A 17,184-nucleotide genomic window follows, 5' to 3' on the forward strand; every position below is an offset into this window, starting at 1 on the left:
GTTAGCGACGAGTATACGTTTGCGAGTTTGCCAACAGGCACAGTGCGGTAGGTCACGTGACCCTAAAGCTTGAGAGTTGACCAATCAGAGCGGGCGCCAAGGCTAGTTGAGGGCTGGTATAGAGCTTCACTCCCTCGCTGACGCCTCACCTACGTACTCGCAAGCTCGTACTCCGGTGTGGCTAGCGCTCGGTCGCTACGCTTAATCAAAACATCGCGTCGGAGTGTGCTTACGCGCCGCCACCAACGTCGAAACCTCCGCCTTCATCAGTGGAAACCCAAAGCAGGTCTGCGACGTACATGTAGGTTGCAACAAGAGCAAGAGCGAAGAAGAATAGATCCATGGCCGGAAATCGAGTTGAGTCAATAGTCTTCGCGCGAGAGTTCTGTAGTCTATACGTGGGTATCAGTAGCAACAGGCTATACATTAACAACAACAACAACAACAACAACAACAACAACAACAACAACAACAACACTCCACTCTTCGACCTTGACCGCCCCTACGACTTCTTCAGCAGGTAGTCCGACCGCTTCGCAACCTTGACGTCCCAAATCGTCTCAAGAATGCCCCTCACGCTCCGTCTCGGCCGGGTGTAGTTCATGTCGGCGTGCAGCTTATCGTATACGGATGGCAACGTCTCCGCCTTCCACTTCTTTCGGTGCTCATCGTAGCGCTCCTTGTTGTAGATTGTCCAGAACTCCTCAGCGGTGTAGTACGTTCTTGCGTACAAGAGCTTGCTGCCCAGCAGGACACTCGCCTTCAGCTCTAGCTCGCGGTTGAGCTCGTAGAACTCTTCGGAGTTGCGAGGACCTCGGCCATACACGCCCACACCAAATATACGCTGCTCTCTCACGCTGCCAATGACATCTCCGTTGAATCTCATGTCGATTCCGATCTCTTGTGCTGGCTTGAGTGGGCACAAGAAGATCTGACATTCAGGCATCTCTTGCGCAACGAATTCAATGAACTGCGTTACCGTGGAGGCTGGTATGCCGAAATCTTGAACCACATACTCATCCGCCAGGCCCGTCTTGTGCAATGCCATGTAGCATGTCCGGCTGTCAAGGAATGGGTCGGCGAGTCGGCGGGTGATGCGGTTCTGTGGGACGTGGAAATGCTTGAAGGCGAGCTTGCCTCCCCAGAATGCGCCATGGTCGTAGCGGAAGAGGTAGTCGGTCAGGGTGAGGATGACGGGAGGGATATCGGCGATCTTCGTCGTGCCGTTGCTTTCTCCATTGGCATGACCATTCGTGCTTCCGTTAGTGGCGCCGTTTGCCGCAACTTTGCCCTTGGTCTCAGCATTGGTCAGCATTGATATTTTGTTGTTGTGCTTCTTGAGATGCGCTTCGATGGTGTCGGCAAACCAGTGCACTTGCTTCGTGGTCAGTAGCGGCGCACGGCTGTCCCGCTGCGCATAGTCGATCATCTTGCCGAACATGACGACCGCTGAGCGGCGGTTGAAGTAGATGCCATCGATGTACTCGATGGTGGGGTCTGAGCAAGCTTCCTCAAAGATGGCCGGTACTGTCAGAGGCTCGCTGACGGGCTTGATCTGCACTTGGACATGCGACTTGGCTGGCAGCAACTCGATGGTGACGAGTGTGATGATGCCGAAAGTGCCCAGGGAGCCGTGCGCCTCTTGCAGGAGGTCGGCATTCTTCTCTCGGTTGGCATACTCCAAGGTGCCATCGCCAAGCACGATCTCAATCTCGGAGACGGTGTTGCCAAACAAGCCATATCGGTACATGCTGGACTCGCCGCTCATGCCTGCAAAGCCTCCGCCGCAAGTGATGCCCTTGAACTCCATGACGATCTTTGGCACGTATCCGGCGGCAATTGTGTGTGCAGCCAGGACGTCCATGGACACATTCGGCTCTGCCTTGACGGTCATGGTCTCCTTATCGACGGGGAAGATGCGATGCATGTCGGATGTGTCGACGATGGCATCTTTGGTGAACTGCATTGGGCGTGTGGACGATGTCGAGCCATGGTAGATGCGAAAGTGCTTCTTCTCGTTGTGGAACTTCTCGACCTGGCTCGCGATGCGCTTGACAGCAGCGTCGTGCTCTTCGGCGAGCTTTGTGGCGGCCATGATGTGGTGGGAGGAGTGTATGGCTAAGTATGGCGGCTTCTTCACCAGCAAGCCGAGTGATGCTTTGCTCTAGAGGATAGCAACTGATCAGACAGATGGGCGATGAGTCGATGGATGGAGGCAGAGAGAGTGCTGCTGTCAGTGAAGCAAGCGGTGATGTCGAGACAGAGACACGCGTTTCAACAACTTGAAGGTCGCGACTGCTTGGGGCTGTTCATCATCGTTCCCCAGGGCAGCATCCGAGCTCTTCCGCGGGATTGGCATTGCTGCGCCGCGGTGAGCAGTCGCAAGCTGCTTGTCATATTGCTGATATTCAGGACTTGGCATAGTAGAAATACTGAGGCATACGTCGGACTGACCAACGAGTCGTTTCAAAGATGTCCATAGCTGACTGATCGGTACAACAGAGGGAGAACTCCCAGAGCAAAGCAACAGCAATGCCAATGCTGGACAAGGGTTCGAGCTCTGGCAAAGCTCTCCGAGTCGCTGGGAATGGGATCGTGCGGAGACAAGTCCGGGACGATGGACCCCCTCGGGCGATCTGCATTGCACGTGCACAGGAATCTTGAAGAAGTCAGTACGCACGGTACGGTAGTACCATCGACTAGCCTCGACCGCGCTCACTGCCCATGTGCTTGATTGGCCGAAGCAAAGCAAGAACGACAAACCGTCGACTACCGGCACGACTAGTTCTACGCCGACCGAGTAATGCATGTGCCCACCCACGCCACCATCCCGACCTCACACGCCGACCGCGCCTGCCACGACATGGACCCATCACCCAACAAGCCGATGCTCCATCTCTACCACCACCACACCGACCATGCCACCCGTATGATCCTATAGCGCCTGCAACAACAACAATCCTTGGAGGAACTCCACCCCAGCACCATGTCGCGACCGATCGCCCTATCAATCCATGTCTGACCCACACAGTCATGAGCTCCCAGGCTCGCTCAACGGCACCGCTCTCCTCGACCACCTTCCAGTGCCCTGCATATACTTGACGACCGACCATCGGATCGCATACTACAACACTGCTGCGCGAGACGTCATTCGTGCAAAGGGCAGCATTGAGCAGCATGGCACGTCCTCCTCGTATACCAGCATTGCTCGATCCATACTCGAGACGGAGTTTGTCGACATACAAGTCAAGAGCAAACATGAGCTGGAGCAAGGCCTGAACGATGTTGCTACAGCCTTTGGTGACGCTATGCTCACCACGGGCGATCAGAATCAATCACGACTAAATGGTGCTGAAGGCCAGGCGCACTCAATATCACTCCAGTCTGGACCCACATCCAACTGGCAATGGACACTGTCTTCCTGTGTCATCGACACTCTGCCCTTTCTCTGCCTCACGGGAAGTGTACCGACTCCACCTCCTTCGTGGAAGACCACCGAGCTCACTAGGAATGAGGAGCATGAGCTGTTTCATTCCCTTGCTGACCCCTCATGTGAGTACATACCGGTGGTGCTAGGCTGGCAGTGTCTTGAAACACCTGTTGATCTACAAGGCTATCCCGACGCTCGTCACCAGAATCCTTTCGGGCTTTGGTGAGAGCATTGCCAGCATGTTCACGGCTGCGCGGCTCTCTCCTCTCAGTACTGCACACCAACTGACTGCCACACTTTGATAGGGCGAGATGTACCTTATGCTACCAGCTTGATGTATGCCGACAGCAACACTTTCCAAGTCAATGAACACGGCCGTGGATCTCTCGGCGAATTGGCAAGGGCCATGACCGATGGTGATGAGCCATCGGAGCAGCATTTGAATGTATGGGACGAAGCATTCAACGATCGCAAGGCATTATCGGACGCTGCTGGTCCCACCACACTCAAGTCGCGCAAAGGCATCCTTTCCTTGAAGTATGGCCTCGAGGACCCAACTACTGGCGCACGAAGCATAATCGACAGCACGTGCACCCTCCTGAATAACCCTTTCAACGATAAACCTCTTGGAGTCATCATCCAGGCGCGAGAGCCCCAGGAGTGGGCCAAATATATCGAGCAAAATGATATCCTCAGCAGATCCTACTGGACCACTGCCGGTGCGAGACCCATCATGGTGCGAACGATGAAATCTAATGGCATTATCGATTACTTTTCAGACTCGGTAAGAAAGCCCTCAACTGATATCTTTTGCATCTGGTCGAATACTGACCCTCTTCCTAACTTTCAGTGGGAGGCATTTGCAGGCCATACCAGGTCCAGGTTGTGTCAAGGCTACTGGAAGGAGTGTATCCATCCTGACGATCTACCTAAGTTGCAGGCGGCGGTTTCGTCCAGTATAAGATACGTGCATGTATCCGACTGCAAAATTCGCATAAGGCATCGCGAAGGTGGTGCGTATCGTTACTTTACGGATCGCATCGTACCTTTCAGGGACTTTGGCGACCATAGCAACAGGCAGCGCTGGTATGTTATAACCACCGACATCCACGATCTGCTGATGAGGCAAAAGCTGGCCCAGCGCTCCACGGAGCGCTTGTACAACCTGGTGAACAACATGCCCGTGAATATGTTCACACTCGATGAAGATTTATGTATCAGGAGTTCTCAAGGTGCACTGAAGCTCGATAGCAAAGGCGGGAGGTTGTACGAATCTGTCGACTACGAAGGCAGAGGCTTGCACGAAGTCGTCGGGGAACTTGCCAATACCAATGGCATCAATGAGGTGGTTGCGGAACTTGAAAAGGTTGCAGCCCGCGAACTGGATTTCATGATAACTGAACACCAAGTCGGCGGCAAGTATCTGCGCACGTTCGCAGTGCCCGAAGCCGACGAGGAAGACTTATTGGGAGCCGGGCGGAAAGCTCGCCGTGGAGTTTTGGCCTTGACGATGGATCTTACAGCCGAAGTGTCAAATGAGAAAGCCATACACAAGATCAAGATCATGCAGGAGGCAGAGCGAATGAAAGACCAGTTCCTGGCCAACATGTCGCATGAGCTACGAACGCCGATTGCGGGACTGCTGGGCATGACCGATCTACTCATTGAGACCGAATTGTCTCCAAAGCAGAGCGACTACGTGCACACCTTTCAGTCATCCGCAAGGAGTCTTTTGACCATTGTGAATAACATTCTGGACTTCTCCAAAGCACAGGCGGATGCCATCGTGCTGGAGCGGCTCTCTTTCGACTTTCCAAGACTTCTACATGACATCTGCAATACAAACGAGAACTTGGCGATGAAAAAGGGTCTTTCCTTTCATCTCGAGACTCCTAGCGAGCCGTTGACGCTGCTTGGTGATCCAGGAAGGATCAGGCAGATGTGAGTGATGACTTTTATCGGTGGCTTTGGGTGATTCTAATCACGAATTACAGCCTTCAGAACATGATCACCAATGCGATAAAGTTCACAAGCACGGGATACGTCAAGCTCAGTGCATCCTACGAGCAGCACGATGGCATTGTCAAAGTTATAGCTGTGGTCGAAGACACTGGTATGTACCAATCGTCGCATGCAGAACGAAGATAGCTCACACGTTGTTCGACAGGCATCGGCATCGATGATGAGACCCTCAAACGCCTGTTCAAGCCCTTTGTGCAAGCCGATCAATCGACTACCAGAGTCTACGGCGGAAGCGGCCTCGGCTTATCCATCGCTCGCAAACTTGCACAGGCGATGGACGGAGACGTAGTGCTTGAATCTCAGAAGGGACGAGGCACTAAAGCTCACATAATATTGCAGCTCGAGGGCCCACAACAGTCGACATCCCGCGAATCTCTCGCAGGGTCTTGCTCTACTTCTAATAGATCCAACAAATCCCAGGACGATCAAGCACACGTCTCGAACCTGCTCGAGGACGCACACATACTTCTAGTGGAAGATAATCTTGTGAACAAAAAAGTCGTCCTGGCGCATCTAGAAAAGCTAGGAGTCCGGCATCTGGACTGGGTTGGGAATGGTGCCGATGCTGTTGAGTACGTGGATGCTGCTATGAAGCAAGATGGAGGGCCGCGATCGCGGGTGAGGCCCGACTTAATCTTGATGGATTGTCAGGTATGTCTACGTCTACACTTAACCACGGCTGTGTCATGTTGACCCGTATCGTAGATGCCGGTCCTTGATGGCTATGATGCGACGCGGCGGCTGAGGACAGAGCTGAAGTATGAGGGACCTATTGTTGCGCTTACTGCGAGCGCGATTGAAGGTGATAGGAAGAAATGTTTGGATGCTGGCATGGTGAGTCTAAGTGATTTGCAGATTGTTGTTGTCGACGTTGCTGACTCGGTGTTGCAGGACGATCATCTCATCAAGCCTATGTCGAGGAAGCAGCTCAGTCAGACAATTCAGAAGTGGCTGTCAAGCAGCAGGCCTGCTGCCTAAGCAACTCATCTTGGAAAGACGTATTGTTTGCTCGAAGACTTTATGCCGATCCACCCTTGTTCCTCGGGCACGGAGAGCAGCTCACCTAGGAAGTAGTACAATCGAGGAGAACAAACCCACGAGCCGGTCTGTCGACAAAGAAAACAAAGCCCTTTCGCACGACGGAAGACAATGAAACACCACGACGGTCATTCGAAGCATCTTTGATGGTCTCTAAACAATAGCATTGTGGTCAAGTGAATTGTCTTGCTACATGCATATAACTGCCCAAAGATGCGCAGCCTGCCACTTCACTCTATAGACCCATCCTTCATCTTCCCATCGCCTCGTTGATCGCGGCAATCCAGTCGGAAAGCATCAAGCAAGTTACAACTTCACCTGAGCATCCACCGTAATCGCACACACCCGCAGCATACTAGCAGATATGTCTATCTCCGGCGACGTTGAGATGTTCGATATCCCAAGCGAAGAGATCCGCAAGTTCCAAGGCGATGAGCCATGGGCTTTCGGCCACGACGAAGACGAAAGTCAAGAGGAACGAACAGCCCGTTGGATCCGTGAGTACCGTGAGCAAGACCAAGCTGAACAGTTCGATCCAGTTCAAATCATTGACCTCCACCAGCCGCACGACCGCGCACTGCTCCTCCATCCAGATCCAGACGGAGATTCAGAAGATGAGGATAGCGACTGTGCTACTCCGACGTTCGAAGCTGTCCGAGACCTCGCCCATCGGATCGCCAGCCAGACCCAGGGCTCCCACGTCTCGCGCAACGATACGCACTACCTGCTAGCCAACGCTGCAACCCTTGGCATGGATGGAGGAAATATCAGGAGAATGATCCAGCTCGCCAACTACCGTATCCGAATTCTCAGACGACAGGCCAAAAAGCAGCTAAAGCTTGAAAGAGACGTTGATCAAACTTTCCAAAAGCTTCAGAGCCATCAGCAAAAGTATCCACAAGTTGCAGAGACTCTCGCATCCGAGTCCCTTGCTTGGTGTCGCCGCGATCGTCCCGCTTTCGAGAACTTCCTCGCCCATCAACGCAACGCCATCCTCGCCGCGAAAGACCGCGCCAACCAAGCTGCCATAATGTGCTGGTACCCCAAATCCCTCATGCTGGACTCCTTCAGCAAAGCCCTCGAAGCAGACTGCCGCTGGCATCACGCCGACAAGGGCCGAACGGCGCAATTCGAGATCGCAGAAGCCGACCTCGGCGACTCCGACTCCGATTCTACGGAGCTACATTTCAACCTCTTCGGCATGAGTCTTGGTCGCTGCGGCTACGAAGTCGTGCCCGGCTATCCTGACCTTCCTCGGGGTCGTTATGTTAACTTCATGCCGCCTGAGACTGGGCGGGATCCGAGGCAGGGGGCTAGGGAGATTTTGGCACATTCGGCGATTAGGAAGGTAAGGGTTATGCAGGCCAAAGAAGAGCTTGTGGTCAAAGGCAGTGAGGCGCATGCGTCGCATCGGCTTGCGGATGCTTCGGTGGGGATTTGGGTCAGGCAGGCTGAGGCGTTCGTAGAGGAGGGGTATTTCGAGGATGAGATGCTGAGGAGGGAGGTTCTTGATGCTCTTGAGGACTTGGAGACGTTCCTTGATGGACATTATCCTTGAGCATGTTGACACATTGGGCAGGTTCCTGATGTGTTCAACCATCATCTTGGCACAGCTGTGTCGAGACAACGCCGCGCAGTGCTGGCTACGCACTGGCGGCGGTTGATGGATATGTCTACTGACGTTGACGATGACATTACGTTATGCAAGGTATTGATCTCCCTCTACTCCAGAATTCCCAACTAACGCACTTTGTGCTCCGCGCACTAACCTCTCTTGCATTTGTCACATAAACCCCTTATAGCTCTCTTCTCTCATATACTGCTCCACATCCATCAACTTATCCATCTCCACACCAGCCTCCTCTGGCTTCTTAACCTCCGGATCACCACCAGCCCATCCATACTTGGAAACGTAAAGCTTACTCTCGTGAATCTCCCGCGCCATCCATTCCGGTACTCCAGCAGCATGAAAGACCTTGTCAACCTGAACAACAAGTTCAACCCCCTTGATCTCCGCCCAAAGCCTCCAGAAATCCTCGTACCGCATGAGTCAGCTACATACTAGAATCGTTGTAGTAGGTGGCGCTGAGACCAGGGCTTTGACCATGTAGCCTGTGTCTGTCTGAGCGTGGATCCAGGGGATCGGTTGGGTACCAAGCCCTTCGGCGAGGTGGAGGACGAAGCACGCGTCATACGGACCAAAGCGCCCACCTCCACCAAAAAACAACACCACATCTTCAATCGTGTTTTCTTTATCCAATATCAGGCCCATTGCAACCAGCAAATTTATATACGTATCTGGATACATCACTGAACAAATTTTCGTGCTTGGTTTGGCTATATGTGGTGTTGTTGTCGCATGCTACCGTCGCAAACTTTTCACCTGTTTCTTGGATTGGAGAAGCTACTGCAAGATGACCAAACACCTTTCAACACCTCAAAAGAATCAGATAGTAGGAGCCTATCACTACTGCAGACTTGAGGGCATCAAGTGCTCGCAAAGAGACCTTGTTAAGACCTCCAAACCGCTCTTCGCACCCACAAGGCATCAGGTGCGCAATGCTCTGGACACTGCAGGCTCAAGACAGCCATATTACCCGAGAGATTGGAGAATATCATATTCAGCAGGGGTCAGAAGAACGCAGTAGATACACATTGTGACTATAGACGCAGCAGAACGAAGAACAAGGTGGTGTGGATGTGAATAGAGAGATAGAACAACACCTTCAGAAATGAACATAATCTCACCAGTTGTTTTGGGCGGTTTGGTCAGTGTGGAGCGTGCGAAGGTGCCGCCGGACTGCTTTTCGGGCCTTTGTAAGGGGCTCCACCAGTTACTGAGGTACACCCCGATCTGGAAGTAGCTCGTCTTTGCGGCGTTCTGGGTACGTCTGCTTCAGGTAATTGGCGATGCAGGCTTTGCCGTCGAAGTGTAGGTTCCAGAGAGTTTCGTCGTTACTCCAGCACTTGCTGTCGCTTAAAGTGGACAGGGCGAATCTATGCAAAGTTGACGTTTGCGTGGAGACTGCCTGGGCGACGTTCTTGCCTTGCTGGACTTCGCGCTCGAAAGCGATTTCGTTGACTTATTTTCCTCTTGTTTTCGCTTCAGCTATCACGTCTGGATTGCTGACAAACTGCCTGTGTCGATCCAGACGGGGTCAGTCTTGTCCAAGTCGCGGGATGACATTCTACCAGGCTGCACTTCTTACCAGAAATCCGTCGTACCAAAGATAACATCAGCCCCCACATAAGCTCTTTCAAGAGACGTCACATCGTCGTAATCGCCAGCTACAAGCTCGATGCCCGCTTCGCGTAGGGATGCGTTGGAGGCTTTGTCTGGATTGCGAGTGATGCCTCGCACACGCCAGTCGGGGCTCTAGGCGAACAAGCGGGCCACTGAGCCTCCCTGGATGCCAGTGACGCCTGTAACAACAATCAGCTTCGGAGACATTGATAAGAGTCCGCCGATGTGTACCGGATCATAAGAACGTCTCCTACTAATGAGTATGTATACTTGCTGTGTGCCTGCTGCGAAGCCCTGATACCGGGACTAGTGTCAAGGCCATGCCTTGATTTCAAACCAGCGTCAAGCTTGGCCCGAGCGCGATTTTTCATGTCAGCATTCACTATGTCCGCGATGTGTACCTCGGTCGTGGCAATGATCTGTTGTAAATGGAACGTGTTGGTGGATGTGTTCCTTTGGCCAGCAAATGCACTGTCATAACACCGGAGCCAGACCTTGGTCTAGCAGGAGGTCATGGCTCAGGCACGCCGCCTAAGAACTGCAGAATCCTTATTCAGAAGATTGAAGTCATGTGCCTGGACACAAGCTTCTCTACTCAACAACACTTCCGGAGCAGTGCGCTCCCGCATAGCCTCCTGGTACTCGAAGAGCGCCTGGGCTAACTGGTCTCGGTCAGGATATGCGTTCTTGAGCTTGTCGAGGAGAATGTGTGCATCAAAGATGCCATGGTTGGCAGCTTGGCCTCGATACCTTGAGTATAGATCTTTAGGCATTGACGGCTAATCGTGAGTCGCTGCGGAGACTTACATTGTCATGGCGTGTGCGGCATCACCAATCAGAGTGACACGGTCGTTCATCCAAGGCTGAGGTAGCCAGTCTGCTAGCTTGATTGGCACCACCTCAGTGCCCTCCGGGATCGATTCTATAGCCGTTCTCAAGGTCTTGTGGAAGCCTTCAGCCTTCGTTCTCATCTGATGCAGGCGTTCGGCATTGGTATTATGAATCTCATCGGAGTCGTCAAGCACCTTCCAGGATAGGTTGATTTGCACACGATAATGCTCCTGTCCGGTGCCCAGAGTTCCGTTCGTGTCCGGCACGTCAAGCATTGATACCCACAAGTATATGCCAGTGTCCGGGTGGCTGCCCTGAAAGAGCAGTGGATCTAGTTCTCTCAAGGGTGCTACCTGATCGTGGGTCATTTCCATAGCGACGCCGACAAAGCGAATCGGCAGCTATTGAAGAAGAAATCGTCAGTCATATCTGGACTTTGAGCGACCGTTCGGCAGGCTTTTGGAACAGCTTGCACTTGACGTGGAATCGAAAGGACGTCTACACTGAGTCTGGCGCTCTCCATGTTTGCATACATACCTCGTAGTTCCTGTACGTATCCGGGCATAAAAACTGGCGAGTCCTCGAATTCGACCCTTCTGCGCCGACGACAATCGACCCAGCCGCTCTGTAGCCGTCTTGGAACTCTGCAGTGATCCAGACATCTTTGGTATCGAGATTGACCAAGCGCTTCGACCAGTGGACATGCTCCTTGACGTCTTCGAGCAGTGCTTTTCGCATCTTGTTCCGGTTCACTCGTCGCCTTTTGTTGGGTGGAATGCGAAATTTGGGATCAAGTGTCTCTAGATTCAGGAATAGGAAAGTGCCAGTGTCTTTCTGCATCATTGCAGGATCGACCTGCGTCTCCTCGAAGGCTTTAAAGGCCTCTGGAGATAGCATCTCCTCGAGATAAGGCAGCGCCCAGTGTACTGTTATTGCCCTATTCAAGGAGATCAATGTTAGCCGCAATGGCTCGAGTTGTGGACACGTCTTAGCGAACAGTTCTGGAGGCATAGGGCAGGCGGTCATGCAAAGCATCTCCCGAGCTCCTTGCTGCAGTTTACTGCCATTGCTAAATCTGGTGCATACCATCCCTGTCCCCGCGAATCAATGTCATCGTCTCTCTCGTAGATCTCGAAAGGGATGCCGACTTTCTTCAAGCCATTCGCTAGGGTCAGCCCAGCGATACCAGCGCCGATGATGATGACTGGTAGCTGAGGCATGCTGTATAGGTTGCGTGGGTGGGTCGACGTTAGTGGCGTGTCATGGCATACAGCGCTCTCGAATAATGGAGACGGCGGTGACGGAAAAGCATGTTCCTTTCACTTGACTCATTTGCGTTGCAGATGCAGTCAACCAACAGCCACGGAGTTCTCGGATAGCGGAGCAGCTTTGTCAGATTTGAGTTCGGCATCACCACCTGCAATACTTGGGTGACCACGTGATGTGCGCAAAGCTCCTGGAAGGGCTGGAAGGGTTCTGGGGATCGTTTCTGTCGACGTCTGTAGGTTCTGGAATGGTCAAACATAGGCAGTATACGGGCGAGAAGCGCGTGATTGTGCAGCGTCCTCATGCTGGTGTGATGTCAATGTGCCGACGTGTCATACATGTAGGCGCTCCCTATTGATTCCGTCGATACCATCATCATGGTTCACTGATGTGCTCTGGCGGGGGTCCATCATGCGCCCATGTGCCGGCTGAGAAATGTCGGTCGGCGGCGACAATATACAAAGCGCCTGAGATGGCAGAAATGCGAGTGGCTGGGTGCTGCGAGCGTACCCGACATGGGAGTGAATTTGGAGCGAGCACGCGTTCGAGGCGATCAGCTGCAAGCTACCTGTACGGGGAGCGGAGCGGTACCCTGCATCTTCCGAGCGCGAGCTGACAGTAGCGTGTCAGGGTCGCGATGTAGCATGTTGTGAGCAGACGAATGTCGAATTGCAGAGGCTTGTTGCATGGTGGACGTCGCCCTGTCGTTCAGGCGTGATGTACAAGGTCAGTCTGCAGCCTGCATGCGTTGGCTGTCCAATGAAGCACGTCCACGCAGCGCAGTGGGACTGGCATACGAATGAGGCATGGGCATGTGGCTACCCGGTGCTGGTCTTGCTTTGAGCGTAGGAGATTCGATGAAACAGACGACATTCATTATTACGAATGCAATGGCGGGATTGTGGCTGGCAACAGTGGTTGCTATGTCGTTTAGCGTTGTTTGCATCCCCACCGAAGCCAATAAACCCCTGTCCGCTCTTCTCCTCTCTCACACACGCCGCCATCTACATTCCTCACCCACGCTTCTGCACAATTGCTTTGTCTGTCAGCACCAGAACCACGTCACTCCATCCATTGGCCACGTACAAGAGCAGGCTACGAAGCAAGCTGGCAACCCACGCCGCTTCTCGCTTCTCGCTTCTCTACGTAGTCGATTGACTTGCTTGTTTGCTCTTACATCTTCGTGTGTGAGAGCCTTCGAGACAAGCACAGCTCGCCACGCTGGATTACGACGCCCGAGTACCGTAAGATCATCATTATCACCACCGCCATCACGGAAACACATACTAATAAAGACGCGCAGAGTCCCGTTCAGCGTCTTTCCATCCACCTACCGAAACCAAGAGACGTCAGAGACCACCGAGGTCAAGACTGACGAGCGTGTAACTGTCCAAGGCGCTGGACGGGAAGATCGTAAGGACCGATTTACCTCACAAACCGGCCCTTCCCGTCAAGACGACCGCTGCCGCGAAGACATCCGCATCTCAGAAACCGACCGCTACCGCACGGGTCGTGACAACAGAAGAGAGGACTACCGCGACGACAACCGCTTCACAGGCATCGGCCGCAACCAAGACCAAGCACACGTCGATTCTCGCGTAGACATCGACATCAACCGCAACACGTAAGTCGTCCCTCGCGAGCTGTCTCTCACCTTGTTTTGCCAGCCTCAGGCAGGCAGCACACCCGACTCCACACCCTCGCCCATGTCTCCACCATCACACCGTTTCTTTCTTTCCCCCTGACGACGCTTGGCAAACACGCTATGGCCTAGCTCCACTTAGTGTGTTGTCGCTCGAGCAACGCTGCCTCACCTTCCTCACCGTTCCATCCATTCCCTGTTGTCCTCCATCAGCTCTTGGAAGCACTTCCCTGCCTCCATATCATCGTGTCACCGGCTGACACTCCATTCCCTCTACAGCTACCGAGAGCCATACCAAAGGTACTCGGACGCACAGATCGACGTACAGGACCGCACCTACGACCGCGAGTACCCAACTCGTCACACCCCAGGCACCCAGATCGACTACGATACTCAAATCGACATCAACGAACGCGAGTACCGCAACCGCACCACCCCATTTGTCGAGTACCGAACTTCTCGTGAGTGGCAGGACAAGTCTACCTACCCACGTGAACACGCAGCAGACGGTTACGCCGAGCGTGAGCCTGTCCGCGTCGAAGAGAGAGTAACAGTCGACGACCGCACCGTCGACGCACCATCTCAAGTCCGCCACAAGCGTGATATGGGCTATTACGACGACGAAGGCCACTACCACAGCTTCCGTCACGGTCTCCACAAAGCCGCAGACCGCATCATCCACCCATTTGAGAGCCACGACCGCCGTCACCACCACCACCACTCCGAGGGACGTGTTGAGCACGAAGAAGACGTTGTTGTCAAGGACCGCGAAGTCACCATGAGCGCACCAAGATACGACGGAGGAGAGCGCTCCTACCGCGCCGAGCGCCGTGGTGTGCCAAACACCATCACCATTCCATGCCACCACATCCGCATCGGTGACTTGCTCATCCTCCAGGGTCGTCCCTGCCAGGTCATCCGCATCACCACCTCTGCCCAGACTGGCCAGCACCGATACCTCGGTGTTGACCTCTTCACCAAGCAGCTCCACGAGGAGTCTTCCTTTGTCAGCAACCCAAGCCCATCGGTCGTTGTCCAGAACATGATTGGCCCCATCTTCAAGCAGTACCGCGTCCTGGACATCCGTGACGACGGCCGCGTTGTTGCCATGACCGAGACTGGTGATGTCAAGCAAGGCCTCCCAGTCCTCGACCAGAGCAGTCTCCTCAACCGTCTGCAAGACTCGTTCAACAACGGCCGTGGCAGCGTTCGCGTGCTCGTCATCAGCGACGAGGGCCGTGAGCTTGCTGTCGACTACAAGGTCGTTCATGGCAGCCGTCTGTAAACATGTCAATGTAAGTCGAGCTTTTCGTCCTGTGTCAGCTCACTGATGCTAACGAGATTCACAGTATGACAATCGTACATGACTCGCATAGCATGATGCCGTCACGTGAATGGAGAAGAAAAGTTGAGTTGATGGACGGCTACATTAGGATATCCTCTTCTCGATGTACCTTGATTGGAATGTCCTTTGCATGAGGAAGATATAATGGATCACGAGACTACGGCGTCTTCGGGTGCTGCTACTTCTTGGGACGACTAGTGTGATGGCCTGGACAGATTGTGAATAGTGCGTTTGCATCCAATGGAATGTGTTGTCAAGCAGCTCATGTGTCTCCTACTCTCGTTCCTGCTATGTCACGGCCCGAGCTCGCAGCTACAAGCTACCTCCCGAGCGATGATGTACGTCCATTGAGTGGGGTAACCATTGTTGTGTGGACTCCTGTTACCTCGTCTATTGCTGATATATAGCATAGGTACGGGAAACAAAGCGGCTCAATGATGCCGTCGTAGTCTATCTGATGTAAGTTCTTTCGGCATTCCCGCGACTCTATCATCCTTTCACCTACGAAAGAGAATACTACACCACACACATCATCACAAGATAACCATGGGCTCGATCGAACAAGACACATTCCTCGACTTCCCAGACCTTCCACCTTTCCCTTCAAACGTCCCCACCGCTCCCTTCCTCCGCATCAACCTGAAGAATCTCCTCGACGGCCACATCGACGAAGAGGAGAAGCTGTGGCGCGCATGCTGCGATCTTGGATTCTTCTACCTCGATCTTCGCGAGACCGTCGACGGCGAGGGCCTGATCCAGAGCGCCGAGGAGTGCTTCGGACTCGCGGAAGGTGTTTTCAGCCTTCCGGTTGAGGAGAAACAGAAGTATGACTTGATGGAGGAAGGGTCGTATTTTGGATACAAGGGGTATGGGAAAGGTGTGGTCGATAAGAAGGGTACTAGGGACAGAAACGAGTTCTGGAATATATCGAAAGATGATGTTATGGGGAGTGGGCAGAGGTTGGCGAATCCGGCGTCTATCTCGACGGAGGAGGCGAGGGCGAAGTTGAGGGGGGTTATGGTGCGGAGTCATGCTGTTGTTGATCTGGTGCTGGAGAGGGTGAATGGGAGGTTGGGACTGCCGGCTGGGACGTTGCAGGGTTTGCATAGGATTGAGGCGAGGAGTGGGGATCAGGTGAGGTGGGTGAGGAGTCCGCCGCAGGATGTGGATGATCGACAGCAGGCGTTGGGGGAGCATACGGATTTTGGGAGTGTGACGGTGCTGTTTAACCGGCTGGGGGGTTTGCAGGTGCTGCCGCCGGGGACGGAGGAGTGGGCGTATGTGAAACCGTTAAACGGACATTGTGTCGTGAATCTGGGCGATGCTATGGTGAAGTTTGTGAGTGTTTCAAGGGTGGGCTGACAGTGTGCAATGAGCTAATATTTGTCGTAGACTGCGGGCGTGTTGAGGAGTAATCTACACCGCGTAGTCAATCCTCCTGGTGAGCAGGGTGATCAGATTAGGTACAGCCTGGTGTACTTCAACCGGCCCGAGGATGATGTTATCTTGAAGGTGTTGGACGGCAGTGCGTTGATTGACGAGAAGAAGAAGAAGGAGCCAGGCTTTGAGGAGGGCGAGGAGATCAGTGCGAAGCAGTGGATTCTGAATCGAGCTATGGGGCGACGAGTCGGTGGAGATTGGAAGAAAGGGCAAGGGAGTGATCAGAGTGGGATCGAGAAGAGGGATAGTGGTGTGGCAGGGTCGTAGACGTTGTGCATTGTGCAGTGCTTAGCAGCAGGAGCGATGGCTGTCCCGCCGCCAGAACGCTGCCGAGTCTCGTTGACAACCCGCTCGAAATACTCTCCTTTGAGCTCAGGACTTCGTCTTCCCTTTCCTCACCAACACCAACCAGTAAGTCGCCCCACCCCCTTTTTTCACTGACAACCACTTCTCTTCAGACTTCTCATCGCCTTCGTGGCATATCACAGGGGAGGTCGTCCAACGGCAGGACGCATGAGGGGCCCAAAGCTGTCTTCATTCTTTTGACACGCTGCGGGTGGCAACCATCCGCCAGTACCATTCAACTCAGAGATGGAGTGTTCTCTTCGCAAACTTCTCTACATTGTTGGTGTCTTCAGTGACATCGTCGCCGTCGTGCGGCCGGAGCGTCGGTCCGGCGCATGCCGATTTCACGACGCGACTTGGAAAGAACATCTCGAAGCGCTCGTACTTGGCATTTCTTGTGGTCTTAAGATCGTGACCTCCGCGCTGTCTATGTCTTGTCGCGATCGTGTTCAGTAGACTCAGTACATCTCGGAAGGATCCTCGACACCACGAACATTCGACCACCTCGCTTCCATCCCCCACGAGAGCGAACAGAAGTTGAGTCTCGTGGACCGGACAGCATCATAAGTTGCGCTGTCTCC

At 53.5% G+C, this 17,184-nt stretch overlaps 8 protein-coding genes across 8 annotated transcripts; 4 read left to right on the top strand and 4 right to left on the bottom strand.

Moving 5' to 3' along the window:
* Nucleotides 1-502: 502 nt before the first annotated feature.
* CLAFUR5_06312 (Delta(24)-sterol reductase) lies at nt 503-2,095 on the bottom strand (the record flags this gene model as incomplete). The annotated part of the gene is made up of 1 exon (XM_047905460.1): nt 503-2,095. One exon carries the CDS (start codon nt 2,093-2,095, stop codon nt 503-505), a length of 1,593 nt encoding a protein of 530 aa, XP_047762067.1.
* Nucleotides 2,096-3,014: 919 nt separating this feature from the next.
* CLAFUR5_06313 (Two-component system protein A) lies at nt 3,015-6,430 on the top strand (the record flags this gene model as incomplete). Its single annotated transcript, XM_047905461.1, has 7 exons — nt 3,015-3,552; nt 3,736-4,214; nt 4,281-5,371; nt 5,425-5,543; nt 5,598-6,103; nt 6,158-6,286; nt 6,344-6,430. 7 exons carry the CDS (start codon nt 3,015-3,017, stop codon nt 6,428-6,430), a joined length of 2,949 nt encoding a protein of 982 aa, XP_047761703.1.
* Nucleotides 6,431-6,854: 424 nt separating this feature from the next.
* On the top strand, nt 6,855-8,048 carry CLAFUR5_06314 (uncharacterized protein; the record flags this gene model as incomplete). The annotated part of the gene is made up of 1 exon (XM_047905462.1): nt 6,855-8,048. One exon carries the CDS (start codon nt 6,855-6,857, stop codon nt 8,046-8,048), a length of 1,194 nt encoding a protein of 397 aa, XP_047762111.1.
* Nucleotides 8,049-8,273: 225 nt separating this feature from the next.
* Nucleotides 8,274-8,597, bottom strand: CLAFUR5_06315 (uncharacterized protein; the record flags this gene model as incomplete). The annotated part of the gene is made up of 2 exons (XM_047905463.1): nt 8,274-8,525; nt 8,553-8,597. The coding sequence occupies 2 exons, from the start codon at nt 8,595-8,597 to the stop codon at nt 8,274-8,276; spliced, it is 297 nt and encodes a 98-aa protein (XP_047761725.1).
* A 727-nt stretch (nt 8,598-9,324) lies between these two features.
* On the bottom strand, nt 9,325-9,941 carry CLAFUR5_06316 (NmrA-like family domain-containing protein 1; the record flags this gene model as incomplete). Its single annotated transcript, XM_047905464.1, is given in 3 exon segments — nt 9,325-9,572; nt 9,716-9,864; nt 9,877-9,941. 3 exon segments carry the CDS (start codon nt 9,939-9,941, stop codon nt 9,325-9,327), a joined length of 462 nt encoding a protein of 153 aa, XP_047762113.1.
* Nucleotides 9,942-10,252: 311 nt separating this feature from the next.
* CLAFUR5_06317 (FAD-dependent monooxygenase dbaB) lies at nt 10,253-11,785 on the bottom strand (the record flags this gene model as incomplete). The annotated part of the gene is made up of 4 exons (XM_047905465.1): nt 10,253-10,484; nt 10,542-10,966; nt 11,103-11,502; nt 11,652-11,785. The coding sequence occupies 4 exons, from the start codon at nt 11,783-11,785 to the stop codon at nt 10,253-10,255; spliced, it is 1,191 nt and encodes a 396-aa protein (XP_047762242.1).
* A 2,292-nt stretch (nt 11,786-14,077) lies between these two features.
* CLAFUR5_06318 (Woronin body major protein) lies at nt 14,078-14,758 on the top strand (the record flags this gene model as incomplete). The annotated part of the gene is made up of 1 exon (XM_047905466.1): nt 14,078-14,758. One exon carries the CDS (start codon nt 14,078-14,080, stop codon nt 14,756-14,758), a length of 681 nt encoding a protein of 226 aa, XP_047762115.1.
* Nucleotides 14,759-15,364: 606 nt separating this feature from the next.
* CLAFUR5_06319 (2-oxoglutarate-dependent dioxygenase) lies at nt 15,365-16,525 on the top strand (the record flags this gene model as incomplete). Its single annotated transcript, XM_047905467.1, has 2 exons — nt 15,365-16,156; nt 16,211-16,525. The coding sequence occupies 2 exons, from the start codon at nt 15,365-15,367 to the stop codon at nt 16,523-16,525; spliced, it is 1,107 nt and encodes a 368-aa protein (XP_047762302.1).
* Nucleotides 16,526-17,184: the final 659 nt, after the last annotated feature.

This window comes from Fulvia fulva, chromosome 5 (assembly GCF_020509005.1).
Source record: "Fulvia fulva chromosome 5, complete sequence".
Taxonomy (NCBI): domain Eukaryota; kingdom Fungi; phylum Ascomycota; class Dothideomycetes; order Mycosphaerellales; family Mycosphaerellaceae; genus Fulvia; species Fulvia fulva.